Source organism: Schistocerca americana, chromosome 1, assembly GCF_021461395.2.
Source record: "Schistocerca americana isolate TAMUIC-IGC-003095 chromosome 1, iqSchAmer2.1, whole genome shotgun sequence".
In the NCBI taxonomy this organism is placed as follows: domain Eukaryota; kingdom Metazoa; phylum Arthropoda; class Insecta; order Orthoptera; family Acrididae; genus Schistocerca; species Schistocerca americana.
The window spans coordinates 1016359828-1016376951 of record NC_060119.1 but is presented as its reverse complement, the minus strand read 5'-3'; the positions used below and the strand labels follow the sequence as shown (position 1 = coordinate 1016376951).

The following is a 17124-nucleotide window of genomic DNA, read 5'->3' as shown; positions in this document are numbered from 1 at the left end:
AGTAGCAAGCAGCATTGATTGTGCGTCGCGTATGCAAAAAATCAATCAGCAAAACGCCTCGCTGATCGAAAAATATGGTTGAAAGGACCTTTCCAGCTGGCAGTCGAGTCTTGGCTTTCACTGGTGCTGCCTCCCCGAGTATTTCACTCGGTGGTCGCCAACCTCAGACATCTTCCCTCCATCTTCAGAGTATGTTGTCTTGCTTGGACGGAAGCATGATGACTTACGGTTGAATGCCTCTTGAAGTCTTCCTTGGCCTTCCTGGATATTGCAGCTACAGTATCGACCAAGATGCGCCAAATCGACTCGCTCCTTAGTGCTGCTTTGGGATCCAACATCCTTAATACCTGAAGTCTATTACCCGTTGCATCTTCATAGAGAGCGCAGTTCCACAGTGCGTGTTCTGGTGCGCCCACACTGCCGCAGGCGCAGCTGTCACTCATATGTCTTTTGATTTTGTATAGATACGTGGCATAAGGGCCATGGCCAGTCAGGCAATGTCTTAGATGGGTTAAGAAATCTGATTTTTAATCTCTTCCTGACGTTAGGGAGAAATTCGTATGTTCTCCTGCCAGTGCCTGAAGTGTCCCATTCATTTTGTCATAGTTGTAATACGTGATCTTTTATTGCCTTTTTCGAACTGGGCCGGCCGGTGTGGCCGTGCGGTTCTAGGCGCTTCAGTCTGGAACCGCGTGACCGCTACGGTCGCAGGTTCGAATCCTGCCTCGGGCATGGATGTGTGTGATGTCCTTAGGTTAGTTAGGTTTAATTAGTTCTAAGTTCTAGGCGACTGATGACCTCAGAAGTTAAGTCGCATAGTGCTCAGAGCCATTTGAACCAATTTTTGGAACTGGCCTCAGTTCCACGCACCCTTCGTACTTCCATTTGAATGGCTTTCTTTAATCCGTAAAACGCCCCCCTTTTCTCCTAATATCCAAGTCCAGTGGGCATATTCATAGAATTACTAACAAAGCATCTTTCATGGTAGTTCCATAGGCCCCCATTAATCATAGTAGCATGCCTCGATGAACTCTTCTCACTATTGAGGCTGGCTACACTAGCTGCAGTCTACGAGCCAAGACGCTCGCACCATATCCTACGACTGATGCTTATATAGATTGGTAGTATACTCTAATAGTTCTCAAGGGAAGCCCAAATTGCCTATTTGCAATGGTTATAACTTTATTCATCGCGCTTGTACCTTTTCTGCCTGCTTCCTCTATATGATGTGCAAAATTACGACGTTAGTCCAGAAACACCCCTAGATATCTCGTTACTGCGCTTCTCCTAATCGTTACATTATTTAATTTTACCTGAGAGTTTCTCACTATGTTCCCTTTCAGCAGGAGGCACGTTGTTTTGTGCGGTTGTTGTTGTTGTCTTCAGTCCTGAGACTGGTTTGATGCAGCTCTCCAGGCTACTCTATCCTGTGCAAGCTTCTTCATCTCCCAGTACTTACTGCAACCTACATCCTTCTGAATCTGCTTAATGTATTCATCTATTGGTCTCCCTCTACAATTTTTACCCTCCACACTGCCCTCCAATACTAAATTGGTGATCCCTTGGTGCCTCAGAACATGTCCTACCAACCGATCCCTTCTTCTAGTCAAGTTGTGCCACAAACTCCTCTTCTCCCCAATTCTATTCAATACCTCCTCATTAGTTATGTGATCTACCCATCTAATCTTCAGCATTCTTCTGTAGCACCACATTTCGAAAGCTTCTATTCTCTTCTTGTCCGAACTATTAATCGTCCATGTTTCACTTCCATATATGGCTACACTCCATACAAACACTTTCAGAAACGACTTCCTGACACTTAAAGCTATACTCGATGTTAACAAATTTCTCATCTTCAGAAACGCTTCCCTTGCCATTGCCAGCCTACATCATTTAATATCCTCTCTACTTCGACCATCATCAGTTATTTTGCTCCCCAAATAGCAAAACTCCTTTACTACTTTAAGTGTCTCATTTCCTAATCTAATTCCCTCAGCATCACCAGACTTAATTCGACTACATTTCATTATCCTCGTTTTGCTTTCGTTGATGTTCATCTTATATCCTCCTTTCAAGACACTGTCCATTCCGTTCAACTGCTCTTCCAAGTCCTTTGCTGTCTCTGACAGAATTACAATGTCATCAGCGAACCTCAAAGTTTTGATTTCTTCTCCATGGATTTTAATGCCTACTCCGAACTTTTCTGTTGTTTCCTTTACTGCTTGCTCAATATACAGATTGAATAACATCGGGGAGAGGTTACAACCCTGTCTCTCTCCCTTCCCAACCACTGCTTCCCTTTCATGCCCCTCGACTCGTATAACTGCCATCTGGTTTCTGTACAAACTATAAATAGCCTTTCGCTCCCTGTATTTTACCCCTGCCACCTTTAGAATTTGAAAGAGAGTATTCCAGTCAACATTGTCAAAAGCTTTCTCTAAGTCTACAAATGCTAGAAACGTAGATTTGCCTTTCCTTAACCTTTCTTCTAAGATATGTCGTAAGGTCAGTATTGCCATAATTTAACATTTTGACACCAGCCCTCATGTTCGTGTAGGTCCGCATGACATTTGTCTTGTATAATTCTTATGGAGTCACCAGTTACAACGAACAGCACATCATCTGCAAATGCCACCAGACCGTTTATGTTACTGCTGTCATGTAAATTCTGTAGTACGAGCTCCAGTGCTACTTCCCAAAACTCTGGACCACGCACTGATCCATGTGGACAGCCTTTTGTTATTGTCTTCGTTCATTTCTTTTCTGGGCATGTTGAAGAAGCATGTCACCCTTGGCAATAATCTCTCAGGCAATTATACAGCGCTTCTGGACACTCCAAATCCTTAAGGCGACCAAAGACAGACGGCCACCATAGGTTATCGAAAGTGCCAACAATATCAATCATCATCGCTAGAGCGTACATAGAAAGAGTATCTGTCGCTAGCGAAATCGCCTTGTTATTGCGTCTTCATTTGACTTGCCTCTTCTAAACCTGTACGGATGAGGGCTCATCCTGTGTAACAGTTTGTGATCTTCTAATCTTTTGCATAATATTTTTTCAGATATCTTGCCAAGAATGATCAAAATAAAAATTGGGCTGTAGAATTTGGGTGTCATTGGATCTTTACCTTGTCTTTTACTGATTATTACCACTTCAGCGTTCTTTCACGTTGCAGGGACCCTTCCTTGCATAGGACACTCATTGTAGATATCGCACAAATAACTATCTAATTGGTCACATAAGGCTTGTACAGGGTGTACATAAAGTTCGGGAACACTTTCAATTGTGTATTACACAACAACCAAACATTGTACAGATATAATACATGTCATTTTTAAGAGAACCCTGAAAGGCTTTTTTTTTTTTTTTTTTTTTTTTTTCCATGTATACCGCCACAGCGTAGTTTGGTAATTTGCCGACAGTCAGCGCTAGTCGCAAACGTGGCGAGATCAGGTGCTGAGCGAGCTTTCTGTGTGTTGGGAGTTCGACAAAAAACAAGTGTGCTACAGCTGTTCAGCGGATGTTTAGAAGCAAGTACGGTAAGGAGCCACCAACAAGGAAGGCCATTTACCACTGGCACAACAAATTCGTTACGATGGTTGCTTGTGCCCGGGAAAGAGAAGCGGACGTCGCAGTGTGAGTGAAGTGAATGTGGAGTGCGTGCGAGAGACATCCATAAGGAGTCCAAAGAAATCGGTGCGTTGTGCATCCTGTGAACTCGAAATGGCTCCAATGATAGTGTTGAAAGTCCTTTGACAGAAGCTGTCTATGAAACCATTCAAATTGGAGCTAGTGCAGAAGCTCAATGACGACGACAAAGACAAGCGTTTTGAATTTTGTTTGCAGTTGCAACAACTGAATGAAGATGGAGATGGCATTGTTGATCGCTTAATTTTTAGCGACGAAGTCACTTTTCACACCAATGGGAAAGTGAACAGGCATAATTGTCGAATCTGGGGTACAAAGCATCCACACAAAAGCATTGAATTTGAGCATGATTCCCCAAAGGTAAATGTTTATTGTGCCTTGTCATGTTGAAAACTGTATTGGCCATTCTTCTTCGCCGAGAGTACTGTCACTGGATATTCCTACTTAGACGTGTTGTAGCAATGACTGATGCCTCAAATGCAGTCAAACTCTCTGTTCATCTTTCAGCAGGATGCGTCTCCACCTCATTTTCATTTTGAAGTTCGTGGGCTGGCGCATTGATGGATCGGCCGTGCTACAAAAGGGGACAGCTGTTTCATGAAATGGCCTTCCCGATCACCAGATCTCACTCCATGTGACTTTTTTCTGTGGGGACACAATAAAGATCTGGTGTATGTATCGCCTCTACCACGTGTTGTAGCAGAGCTCCGGGAGAACATACAGGAAGCGACTGCCACAGTCGACGATACCATGCTGGGACGGGTATGGCAAGAATTCTATTTCAATATAATATCTACTGGGTCACTCATTGTTCGCATATCGAATGTTTGTAAAAAAATTCAGAGTTTCTCTTCAAAATGCAATACGTATGACATCTGTGCAATGTTTAGTTCTTGTTCAATAAATAATTGAAAGTGTTCCCAGACTTTATGTACACCCAGTATTACTATTGCAGGGATCCTGTCCGGCTCTGAAGATTTTTCTGTTTCTTCTTGTGAGAAGGGGTACACAAGTTTATTGTTCCTATGTTCTTCGCATAACATTTCCCGTAACCTACGCTGATCATCTGTCTCGCCTTCTTCTCCATCGTAGTGTTTCCATTAGCAGGGCAGCTGACTCTTTCCAACTTTCTGTTACCGTTCCATCATTCCTTCTGAGAGTGGATAAGACTGTATGGTGATCATATTTTCTAGCAGACTATTTTATATGGTACACCGTAGGGATCGGTTTCTAACTTAGCCTCCACGAATTGCTTCCATCGTTCCATTTTTATTTTCCACAATTCTTCCTTCAAACGTTGTCAAAATACCTGTATCCATGCAACTCTTTCTTCTTGAGCCATTTATAGTCGGAATTGAAATGACTTTAAAATTGGAGAAATAGTCAAAAATAGTATTCATTTCTGCACGAGACGGTAAGGGTCTAGATGGTGCCCAGTGGCGTACTTATGTGCTTCGTGCAGCTTCGTTATCGACGCTGACCGGGACGTATGACGGGAACGAAAGAGTCTGTGTCAGCTGCTGCTACTACGCATCCGATGAGAGAGTGGCAGGCAGACAGTATATTTGGATGCAAGAGATACTATCACATTCTCAAGTCAATGAATGTAAGGGAAGTACAGGAAGATATTTAAAAATGATAGTGTGTTCACCTTCCAGTGTTACACAGCCAATGAAGTTTCAACTATTATTAAAACATCATATTTAACTTTGTTTATTTCATGCAAGCATATGAGACTTTAAAGAAACAGTTACATGAAGTGTGATCAACCATTTGATGGCTCTGCATTTACAGAAATACCTTGCATATGATAATTCCTGGTATTTTTTGCACAAGATTATCTGATCTGCATGTGACAAAATCACTGATATTACTCTTACGAAGATCTGACAAGAAATTTCGGGGTGCAAATTCATTGAATATGAGGATTTTTGTGCTGTTGCGGCCATTTGAACATCGTACTTCCCACACGTCTGCAGTACGCCACTATGAACAGAACCTGTGCAGCCGAGACAGGTTCCAGAATTGGTCTTTAACGTTACGTAAGATAACCACACTTCTTAAGTCATGATATTAATCCAACTATGCGAGGATTTCTTATGAAGACTGTTTGCAGCATAAACTGACGATTTTCTTTGGAAAGAACCGGTCGTGACACGAAAAATGTGTATCAATACATCTGTGATGGTCTCCTCTCAACGTTAGCAAGAATCATCTGTGGAGCGCAAGGCGGCCAGAAGTACTGTAGTTCTATTTCAAAACCCGGCTGCGCGGGGTAGCCGCGCTGTCCGAGGTACCTTGTCACGGTCCGTGCGGCTGCCCCCGACGGAGGTTCGAGTCCTCCCTCGGGCATGGGTGTATGTGTCGTCCTTAGCGTAAGTTAGTTTAAGTTAGATTAAGTAGTGCGTAAGCTTAGGGACCGATGACCTCAGCAGTTTGGTCCTTACCACAAATTTCCAAATTTCAAAAACTACTAGTGAGGATAGTACTTATTGGAATATGTCAGTGAAGAGATTTTCCTTAGAGTACGTAGACAGGACTTTTGGTGCCAAATGACCTTTCTATGAATGGGTTTCTATATATTATTCCCAGCCACAGCCTTGGGTTCATCTATTGGCAATTGTGGACACCAGAGTCAGTTTCCGGTATGGGGGAACTGGCCTTGTTCAGCCTGGAAAGAATGGCTCAGCTTTCCCTGAATTCTTCTAAATGTGAGCAGTCTGGGCATACTGGGCTGGCTGAAGGCCTTGTGACTTTCCGTGATGCCACGTGTTATCCAGCAGCTTTTGGAAAGAAACTTTTCAAAATCCCTGGCAGAATTTACCACCTTGCAGAGTAGGTTTATTAGTGTGAAAGAGAGTTCGCCAGTGTCAGTGCTTAACTCTTGGTCTGGTGGCTGGTTGGCTAAGGGGCCTCGATGTTATAACAATTTTGTGGTTTTTGAGTATGAGAAATTGAAATTCAGCCAGCAGACGTCGAGAGGGTAGGAGATGAGCTATAGGTCCTGTGGCACTGTGGGACGGAGCGCATAGTTTAAGAATGTTCGGTGAGTGATCCTCAGTGCTCAATAAAGTTGTTCTGCCAGTTCGCCTGGAAAAGATTCGCAAGTGTTTTATGTTTTTCTACCAGTTTGTTAGTTAAGTGTTTCACTGAAGTTAGCATGCACACTGGGCATAGCTCAGTTTGAGCAGGCCGCATAGCAGAATGTTGAACCATTTGCTAACTCGAGGTTGTGTATAATGAACAAAGTGGACTTGGCAATGTCTAAGAAGACAATAAATTCCATTTGTTTCCAAGGAAACCTGAAGTGTGATTTTTTCCTTTTTATTTGACATTAAATTGTTATCTTGTTTTATTTATGGGGAAGACTGTCACCGGGAGTTGCTAGAAACCAGATGGAGATGGGGAAGTGACTGACAGAGGTGACCGTTTTCCAATCTAGTGGTCGGATCTGAGAGTTTTCTGAAAGTTGTTGGATTGCTACAGTGCATTTATTGGTGATATGTGAGTAGTGTAAATTTCAGCGATATCTCATGGGTTAAAGCAGGGCTGGTGACCTCCAATTCAAACTAATTTAACAGTGTAGCAATACTGAGGATTGATGCAGGTATACAACAAACATTTCTCAGTAAAACCATGTAGCTATGTATCGCATAATTTGTCTTTTGCAACACACGTCGCTTAGAATGTGTGGATTCTGACCATGATCTCGAAGTGGATTTTGTGTGTTGCCACGAAAACCACATGAAAATTAGCGTAGTTCTTGTAGATGCCAAAATTACGTGAGACATCCTGTATATCATTTCTGTAAGGATCATACAGATACGTAACACATCCCACAGAAGTGTATAAGCAGTTACATTTTCCCGAGCACTAATTATGAATCTTACAGAAAAAAACCTTTCTCTTGTTCGTACATTTGTGCTAACATTGGCACCAACACTGTACAGTAGTTATGGGACACTGCCCACGCATTGGAACCAACATTCAGTTGAATTTGTACGGAGCCAACTTAATCATGTCAGACGGACAGATCGCGGCTGGTATATTTGCGGTTTTAGACATCAATAATTATATTTTGTCACTGCGAAGTAAAAAACGAAAAAATGTAAAAGAAGATGGTCGGAAATGACTGTTACACATACATACAAATAAACCAGTCTCAGACTATCTACGGCGTGACATTTAGAGTAAGAAGACACCGATTAGAAAATTCAGTTTAGGATCGGTCTTGGTGTGGTTTAGTACACCCTTTCGGATACCAAAGATCCAGTCAATGCAGAAAAATTCCAAAATTAGTAGGAGCTGTGGGTAATCCATAAGCTTCAGCGAACAGAATTGCCGGCCGAAGTGGCCGTGCGGTTAAAGGCGCTGCAGTCTGGAACCGCAAGACCGCTACGGTCGCAGGTTCGAATCCTGCCTCGGGCATGGATGTTTGTGATGTCCTTAGGTTAGTTAGGTTTAACTGGTTCTAAGTTCTAGGGGACTAGTGACCTCAGCAGTTGAGTCCCATAGTGCTCAGAGCCATTTGAACCGAACAGAATCAAGAGAACAGTGTTCTAAAAATTGATGTAAATATTATGTGGCATATAGTTAAATTTGAATTTGAATTAAACTTTGTGTTATGCGGATAAAATACGGAAACTCTGACTCTCATTTCAAATACAGAGGGGTCCAAAAAAATGTATCCACTCTTTAAAAGTCCATAACTTCCAAACTAATTGACGGAGTTGTCTCATCTTTGGTAGTGAAATAGTTTGTAGTTCCGGCAATCGCCACACAAGCGTTGTATTGCGTTGTTTTGTTTTGTCAGATGACAGTCGCCAGATAGTCAGTGTTCTGTTCTTAGTTGCACCTAGTTACTCGAGTAAACATGGCTTGCGCAAGGCTTACATTCGATGAAAGGAAGACAGTTTTGAAGTGGTATTTTAAGTACGAAAACATTAATGAGGTTCAACGGCAATGGCGAAATGAGTATCAAACAGAGCCACCGACACGTTTAACGATTCGTCGCGTTCGACACAAATTTGAAGCCGAAGGCTGTCTTAAAGATGTACACAAACAACGATCTAGACGACTTGTAACAGTAACAAGTCCAGCTAACTCCCGTCGTGTGTTACAACAATTCACTCGCTCACCACAGAAGTCTGCGAGACAGTGTGCCCGTGAAACTGGAATGAGTCGCTCAAGAGTTCAGCGAATTTTGAAGACAGCAAAGTGGAAGTGCTACATCCCACGATTGCTACACGCAATGAACGAGGACGACCCAGATCGTAGAATGGAGTACTGCGAGTGGTTTACTAACATGGTGCGCAACGATGAAGAGTTTGCAGAGATGATTGTGTGGTCTGATGAGGCACAGTTCAGACTCAATGGTACAGTAAATCGCCACAATTGCATCTACTGGGCCGCCGAAAATCCGAACGTCCATGTAGACAAAGGCGTGAATTTGCCAGGAGTAAATGTGTGGTGTGAGTTGTCTTACCGGGGCTTGATTGGGCCATTCTTCTTTGACGGCACAGTTACCGGTGAGGTGTACCTTCAGAAGCTTCAGACATCCATTTTGCCTGCCATCCGAGACTTGTATGGAGACGGAAGAGTTTACTTTCAACAAGATGGTGCTCCAGCCCACTACCAAAATCGTGTTAGGGCGTATCTCGACGAAAACTTACCAGGAAGATGGATAGACCGTAGAGGTGCTGTGGAGTATCCACCACGTTCCCCAGACCTAACTCCTCTGGACTTTTACCTGTGGGGAACGCTAAAGGACGTCGTTTATCGACAAAAGCCACGCACATTGGATGAACTTCGAGAATCCATCGTACGTTCATGCGCAAATATCCAACTGAACACGTTGTAGGCAGTAGTTCGTGCTGCAGTTCGGCGGCATCGTTTTTGTGTGGATGTTAATGGTGATCATTTCGAACGTCTACAGAGATATCTTTAAGTTGGACTTTAAGCTACATTTTCACCAAAAATGAGACAACTCCGTCAATTAGCTTGCAAGTTATGGACTTTTAAACAGTGGATACATTTTTTTGGACCCCTTTGTATATTACGCCGTAGCCCACCCAGCGAGTCGAATATAGGACGTAGTTGTTGGTTGACTGTAAGTTTATGAAATTAATACTTAAGACACTACGTAGCTAAACTAGCTTTTTGCTGAATTAGCTAATCATCTGTTCGTTACATAGATCCAAACTTTGCAAAACGACTACCGATGTACACAGTTCCAGTTCCAGGCATTCTGCCACCCCGTGCGAAAATTCCAAGCACTCCCCCCTCCCCCATCCCGGCCCCTTGCGTTTTCAGACTTAGTCAACCTTTTTCAGAGGAGTCATTCATCCATGACGTCTTATTTTCACGCACCACACTTACCCATAGGTCTTTCTGACGTGGGGCACCAGGCAACGAAACGTAAGTGAAACGCTTACAGTGCGTGGTTTACCTATTCTTCATTTATTTGTTTATTACGAAGTGCTTTTCACAGCGATGCTACTATTGGTGTTTACGTTTGCAGTATGAAAACTGTGTAGCCATCATATGCTGACATTTATCTTTATTTATCAATTACGAGGTCATGCTGAAAAGCAATGCCTCAGAATTTTTTATGTGAAAACTCTTCAAGCTTTTCGAATAAAAGAAACATCATTAACATTATACATCTTTATTCCTCATGTCTAAATATTTGTTCCTCAGAATAGTCACTCTGGCGACGAACGCATTGCTTCCAACGAAGACCAGTTTGTTGACACCGTCACTGCAGAATGTTTGACTTTGTTGACGTAGTCAAAACCTCACTTTCGCTTTTACCGCTTCATCACTATCAAAGCGAAGTCCTCGAAGGTGTTCTTTAAATTGTGGAAACAAGTGAAAATCGGATAGGGCAAGTCGGGACTGTATGCAGGATTCACCCATGCCAGTGAACCCAAGCTGTCTGTTGCAGGTTTCGCAGCGCTGGTGTGTGGCCTGGCATTGACATGTTGAAAGAGAGGTTGTTCCAAATGTGGATGAAGTTTTTTGCAGTTAGAAACGCGATTACAATACGCTGTTTCTCATGTACTGGCGTAGCAGTTACGTTACACACCACTGAGTTACACATTACAACTCGGAGCCCTCTAGCGGCAGGGGGTTTGGATTTGCGTCAGCGAAGCGGGAAAGTCTATCGAGTAATCTGCGTGATATGTAATCTATCAACCGGTATTGAGAGCACAATAAAAATTCGGAGGCACTACTTTTCAGCAAGCCCTCGTATGAAGTTTTTCGTTTTGTAGGGACTGACATTGGCGCATTTCATGTGTTTTGTAGGTGCACGGTAGAAATTCAGTTGGCTACCCACGATCCTCCAACATCACAAATTTCTCGTAACATCCTATGGCTTAAGGGATAGGGCAAGAACTTGGATGATTGTTCAAATGGCTCTGAGCACTATGGGACTTAGAAGTTCTGAGGTCATCAGTCTCCTAGAACTTAGAACTACATAAACCCAACTAACCTAAGGACATCACACACATCCATGCCCGAGGCAGGATTCGAACCTGCGACCGTAGCGGTCGTGCGGTTCCAGTCTCTAGCGTCTAGATCCGCTCGGCCACCCGGCAGGCAGACTTGGATGAAATAAGCTTTATAGCACAAGTAAACAAATGCTTCAATGAACACGAAACATAGCATAGTTAACGAAACACATATAAAAACACATACACAAAGATTCAGTCTTCTTTTGAGATACGTGCGTGTATTTATAACATGAGGAGGTACGATTCCGAAAAGAGATTCTGCAACTGTGTAGCTTTTTGATTTCCATGAACCTGCAGTGACAATTCGGTTTTTGTGGTTCCTCATAGCAGGATTCCACAAATGTAGTTATTGTTGATAAAGTTCCAAAAACTCAAGAACTTGTATATTATTCCACTGTTCCTTAGACAATGTGTTTTCAAATATCTGACTTGGAAGTACAAGCGACCAAAAAGTCGGGTTTCGAAACGAAAACAAAAACAAACAATGTTGGCGCCAATGTGTAGGCGAGGTATCGGTACTCGCCCCAACGCCCTTTGATGTTTAATCGAAATACCGATAAGCGACAGAGCCGTACAAACATTGGGGCCAACGCTGGTTCCAAAGCTATTTCACCTGTACGCGCACTGGACCAATACTGTTGACGCTTATATTGGACCCAGTGTGTGGTCGCGGCCTTACGTAAAAAGTGCAGTAAAAGGTACCCTTCACCTGAGGATAGCTGTAGCTGTAGACCATAATTACACATCACTGACAGCATATTTTCCTGAGAATGAGCAGACTTATAGCAAATATTGGAACACATGAGGCAAAACTGAGCCTACGACTTATCTTAGAAAATAGATTAAGGAAAGGCAAACCTATGTTTCTAGCATTTGTAGACTTAGAGAAAGCTTTTGACAATGTTGACTGGAATACTCTCTTTCAAATTCTGAAGGTAAAATACAGGGAGTGAAAGGCTATTTACAATTTGTACAGAAACTAGATGGCAGTTACAAGAGTCGAGGGACATGAAAGGGAAGCAGTGGTTGGGAAGGGAGTGAGACAGGGTTGTAGCCTCTCCCCGATGTTATTCAATCTGTATACTGAGCAAGCAGTAAAGGAAACAAAAGAAAAATTCGGAGTAGGAATTAAAATCCATGGAGGAGAAATAAAAACTTTGAGGTTCGCCGATGACATTGTAATTCTGTCAGAGACTTGGAAGAGCAGTTGAACGGAATGGACAGTGTCTTGAAAGGAGGATACAAGATGAACATCAACAAAGGCAAAACGAGGATAATGGAATGTAGTCGAATTAAGTCTGCTGATGCTGAGGGGATTAGATTAGGAAACGAGGCACTTATAGTAGTAAAGGAGTGTTGCTATTTGGGGAGCAAAATAACTGATGATGGTCGAAGTAGAGAGGATATAAAATGTAGACTGGCAATGGCAAGGAAAGCGTTTCTGAAGATGAGAAATTTGTTAACATCGAGTGTAGATTTAAGTGTCAGGAAGTCGTTTCTGAAAGTATTTGTATGGAGTGTAGCCATGTATGGAAGTGAAACATGGACGATCAATAGTTTGGACAAGAAGAGAATAGAAGTTTTCGAAATGTGGTGCTACAGAAGAATGCTGAAGATTAGATGGGTAGAGCACATAACTAATGAGGAGGTACTGAACAGAATTGGGGAGAAGAGGAGTTTGTGGCACGACTTGACTAGAAGAAGTGATCGGTTGGTAGGTCATGTTCTGAGGCATCAAGGGATCACCAATTTGGTATTGGAGGGCAGCGTGTAGGGTAAAAATCGTAGAGGGAGAACAAGAGGTGAATACACTAAGCTGATTCAGAAGGATGTAGGTTTCGGTAGGTACTGGGAGATGAAGAAGCTTGCACAGGATAGAGTAGCATAGAGAGCTGCATCAAACCAGTCTCGGGACTGAAGACCACAACAACAACAATAGCAAGAGGAGTGGAGTACTCACGGGCATGATCTCGGCGAGGTCGTCAATGGTGAGTTGGGAGACGACGCCGACGGACGCGTCGTCCGAGGCCGGCACGACGGGTGGCGACAGCAGTTTGCGGTAGCACAGCGACGGGAAGTGCAGGTCCAGGATGATGGAGTTGTACACGGCCAGCCCCATCAGCACGCCGATCAGGTTGTACTCGCGCAGGCCGCCCGCCTGGTCCGTGCTGAACCAGTAGCAGCGCGAGTGCGGGTGGTACACGAACATGCCGTAGTCTGGCTGGAAGATCTGCCGGATCAGCAGCAGGAACCACTCCTTGGTCAGCCCGCCCATGTCCAAGCCCGGCTCGCCCACAAACGATACCTTCAGCTTCTTTTTCAGATCCTTCTGCTTGCTGGCGATCTGCAACGAAGGGAACGAGGAACTTAGAGCCGGCACACATCATCCATACTGAGGGCGCTAAAGAATGAGCACTGTTTTTCTTTTTAAATAAGTCTTTTGACTAGTTTCTATCGGTCCACCAGATGTCCTCTCCCGTGTCAGTCTCTGCATCTCAAAGTGGCACTCACATCCAACGTCCTCAATTATTTTGTTAGATTCATTACAATCTCTGCCCCTACAACTGTTTACTTCTACAGTTCCCACAAGTGCCACGGAAATTATTCACTAATATCATAAGACATGTCGTATCATCTTGGTCCTTCATCTAGTGTGTATTTTCCACATATTCCTTTACTCATTGAATCTGCAGAGAACCTCTGTATTTCGTATCCTATCTTTCTGTAACGCCACCACTCAAACACTTTGTTTCTCTTCTTTTCCAATTTTCTCACAGTCTATGACCCACTTTGTAATGGAACCGTTCAACAAACCTCTTTTTCTAATAAACTATAGAAGAATCCGGTACACTACAATTTAAATCACGATCAAAAGAGGCCGAAACAAATTGTACAATTTTCTGGACTTATGAGTAAATGTATCTTGTTGAGGCATAATACTAATATAAAGTTAACTATTTTGTGAGGAACATAATTATTTTTGCATTTCTAATATGCTTCACAGTTTTGTACACTTGTGAAGTTAAGGATAGATTCAGTATTAAACTCATACTTATTTTTTACCTAATTATTCAAAAAGACGAAATTAATAGAAACATGCTTTTGTCTATGAAATATTAATTACGAGTACCTCTTTGGTTAGAAATATCGATTATATCGACTTATGTAAAATTTCCATATCTTTGCATTTGTCGAAAGTGGAGGCATTTAGTTATGGAGTAATGAGTTTGAAGTTGGCGAGTTATGGTGTGAGCTGTTAGACTGCGAATTCGTTTGGCTTTGGATGTTAAACATTTGATAAATGTTTGTATTACGACCGAAGTTTAATATGGGGAATTTTATAGAAAAATATACGAAACCAAGTGCCCAGTGTCCAAATTGTATTATTCAGCCTGATCATGCCTACTAGACACGAGCCTTGCTACTTTCAGAAAGCTACAATGTCTTACGAGCAAGATATTCATCAAGAAAAAAAATATTAACAGCAAATCCCTAGTGATGTAAGCTAAAAAAAGTGCACATGCTTTTAATTCAATTTTTTTATTTTTTGATTGTTTATTCGACATCAGAGAGGAGGATGACTCTGCTTCAATACAATGCTGTGTTCCAGACTAAATTCTCAGCAGTGGCCTATGTTTGATTACAGCACACTTCTTTTTTGGAGGAATACCCACTTTGGATGTTCCAATCGATCCTCCTTGATTTGTTCATCATGTATTATTTTGATTTCAAAGCAGCAAGATTCCTTCACTTTGTCTGCTTGTGGTCCTCAATTTTGATTTTGATTTCTGCTGCTCCCAGCGGCGGAACTAAAAAGGGGGATGGGTGCTCATGACATTTTCCAAAAAAACATTTTACTAAAAGAATTCCTGCTTTTATGTATATCATTTTCTAAATTTCTTAGTCAGTTTACGGGAAATAAAGTAGCATGGAAAATGTCCACAAATATCTAGAATATCACATGCTATATTGAACACAACACTTTTCAGTTGCTCGCTTGAGGGCCTGGACACACAGATGGACTGGGCCGGTTGCAAGGAGCAGTCCAACCAGGTAATGGCTGGCTGTACCTGCTGAGAATACCTAATCTGACATTCGTCAGTTCATAAGTAGAATCACAGAAGGTTGGGTAAGATAAGACAGAAAAGATAAGGCCTTACTATGAGGAAAACAAGTAACAGAAACATAGTCTTTCCTGTCTGTAAGTGGAAGCAATTAATAGAAATAGTGTTCACATGGAACTTTATTTTCTGTAAATTATCTAAGAAACTTGGAAACTGATATACTTAAAAGTATGAATGCTTTTTGTAGAAAGTAGCTCGCCAGGCGACTAGAGGAAAGTACTCACCTACCGGAGCTGTAGTGGACCTGTACATGGACAACATGGCAGTGCATTTCCTTGGTTTACGACGCAGCGGTAAACAGATAACACAACTTGGCGCGATTGTAATTTGTGAAGCGAGTTTCGGTTTTAGTTGATAGTTTTTCTGAAACAACTGTCCCCAGTTACTGTTCACTCAAATTTGCAACTCATTTAATATCCATAATAATCATCATCGTTTTTGCGTTATTATAATTGTTAACAATGGAGGCGAAACTGAATTAATATTGTGCTTAACGCGGTTTTGCTTCGTAAAATCTGAGCGTGAAGAGTATAAATGGAAGAAAGACTTGCACGAAGTAATAAATATGCGCCAAAATGAAAATTTCAAAAGTGAAACAGTCCGAAAGATTTACCCTACATCAATAACCACCACAAATCCCTAAACTTAAATAAAGAACGTAAGCAACACTCCATTATAGGAGTTTTCTTGGGATATGAACCATGTGAAGCTGCTTGTGAAAGGCAATGCACCGTTACTGATGAAGATCTGCTACACTGCCCATCCAAGTCGCAATTAAGATGAATATTGCTGATCTTAAGGCTTCTTCGACCTGGTTAAACAGATTCAAGAAATCATACAGTATAGGAAGTCACAATACAACTATGTTTACTTCAAGCAAAGGTGTAAAGGAGATGCCATTTATTCGTAGCTGACTTGAAGAAGAAGCTTATTGTTATCCACACATCTGCTGTGTCTTACGCCGATGAGTCTGGTTTCTTGGAAGAACTTCGAGCAAACCACACTATCATTTCGAGGAGAAAAGAGACGGAGTCGGCTGTGCAATCGACTAATGTTATGACATATTCGTATACAGCAATGACGGTAATGATTGGATTCCTGTTTCCACAGTTTCTGTTTTCGGGAACTTCAGGGCATATTAGGATCACAAATAAGAAAAAGACTATTAAAATGACAAGAGTCTTATAAACGACCTATCAGAATCCGAAAATAGGTAAGAATAATTTTTAACATTTCTTCAAAACGGTCTCTAACCAGCTACAGAAATTAATTCATTGCTTTTGTTGGACTCTTGGCCTGGACACCTCTGTCTTTGAGGAGGACGATGAAGGTCCTTGGTTCAAATCTTCAATCGAGTGAAAATTTTAATTTTTTATTTCCAGTTTATGTGACAAACTCTTATGTTTTCATCACTTTTTTGGGAGTAATTATGACATCCACAAGAAAACCTAAATCGGGCAAGGTAGAAGAGTCTTTTTACCCATTCGCCAAGTGTACAAGTTAGGTCGGTCGACAACATATTCCTGTCATGTGACGCACATGCCGTCACCAGTGTCGTATAGAATATATCAGATGTGTTTTCCTGTGGAGGAATCGGTTGACCTATGACCTTGCGATCAAATGTTTTCCGTTCCCATTGGAGAGGCACGTCCTTTCGTCTACTAATCGCACGGTTTTGCGATGCGGTCGTAAAACACAGACACTAAACTTATTACAGTGAACAGAGACGTCAATGAACGAACGGACAGATAACAACTATGCAAAAATAAAGAAAGTAAAGTTTTCACTTGTGGGAAGACTTGAACCAAGGACCTCTGGCCTCTTCATCTGCAGC

General features: G+C 42.1%; 1 protein-coding gene across 1 annotated transcript in view; it reads right to left on the bottom strand.

Annotated features, from left to right (window-relative positions):
- The window catches only part of LOC124596014 (probable E3 ubiquitin-protein ligase HECTD2), a 381240-nt gene that overhangs the window by 37318 nt on the left and 326798 nt on the right, over window positions 1–17124 (bottom strand). Inside the window, exon 12 of the mRNA XM_047134973.1 lies at window positions 13127–13510. Coding sequence (XP_046990929.1) covers window positions 13127–13510 — 384 coding nt within the window. The remainder of the gene's footprint in view (window positions 1–13126; window positions 13511–17124) is intronic.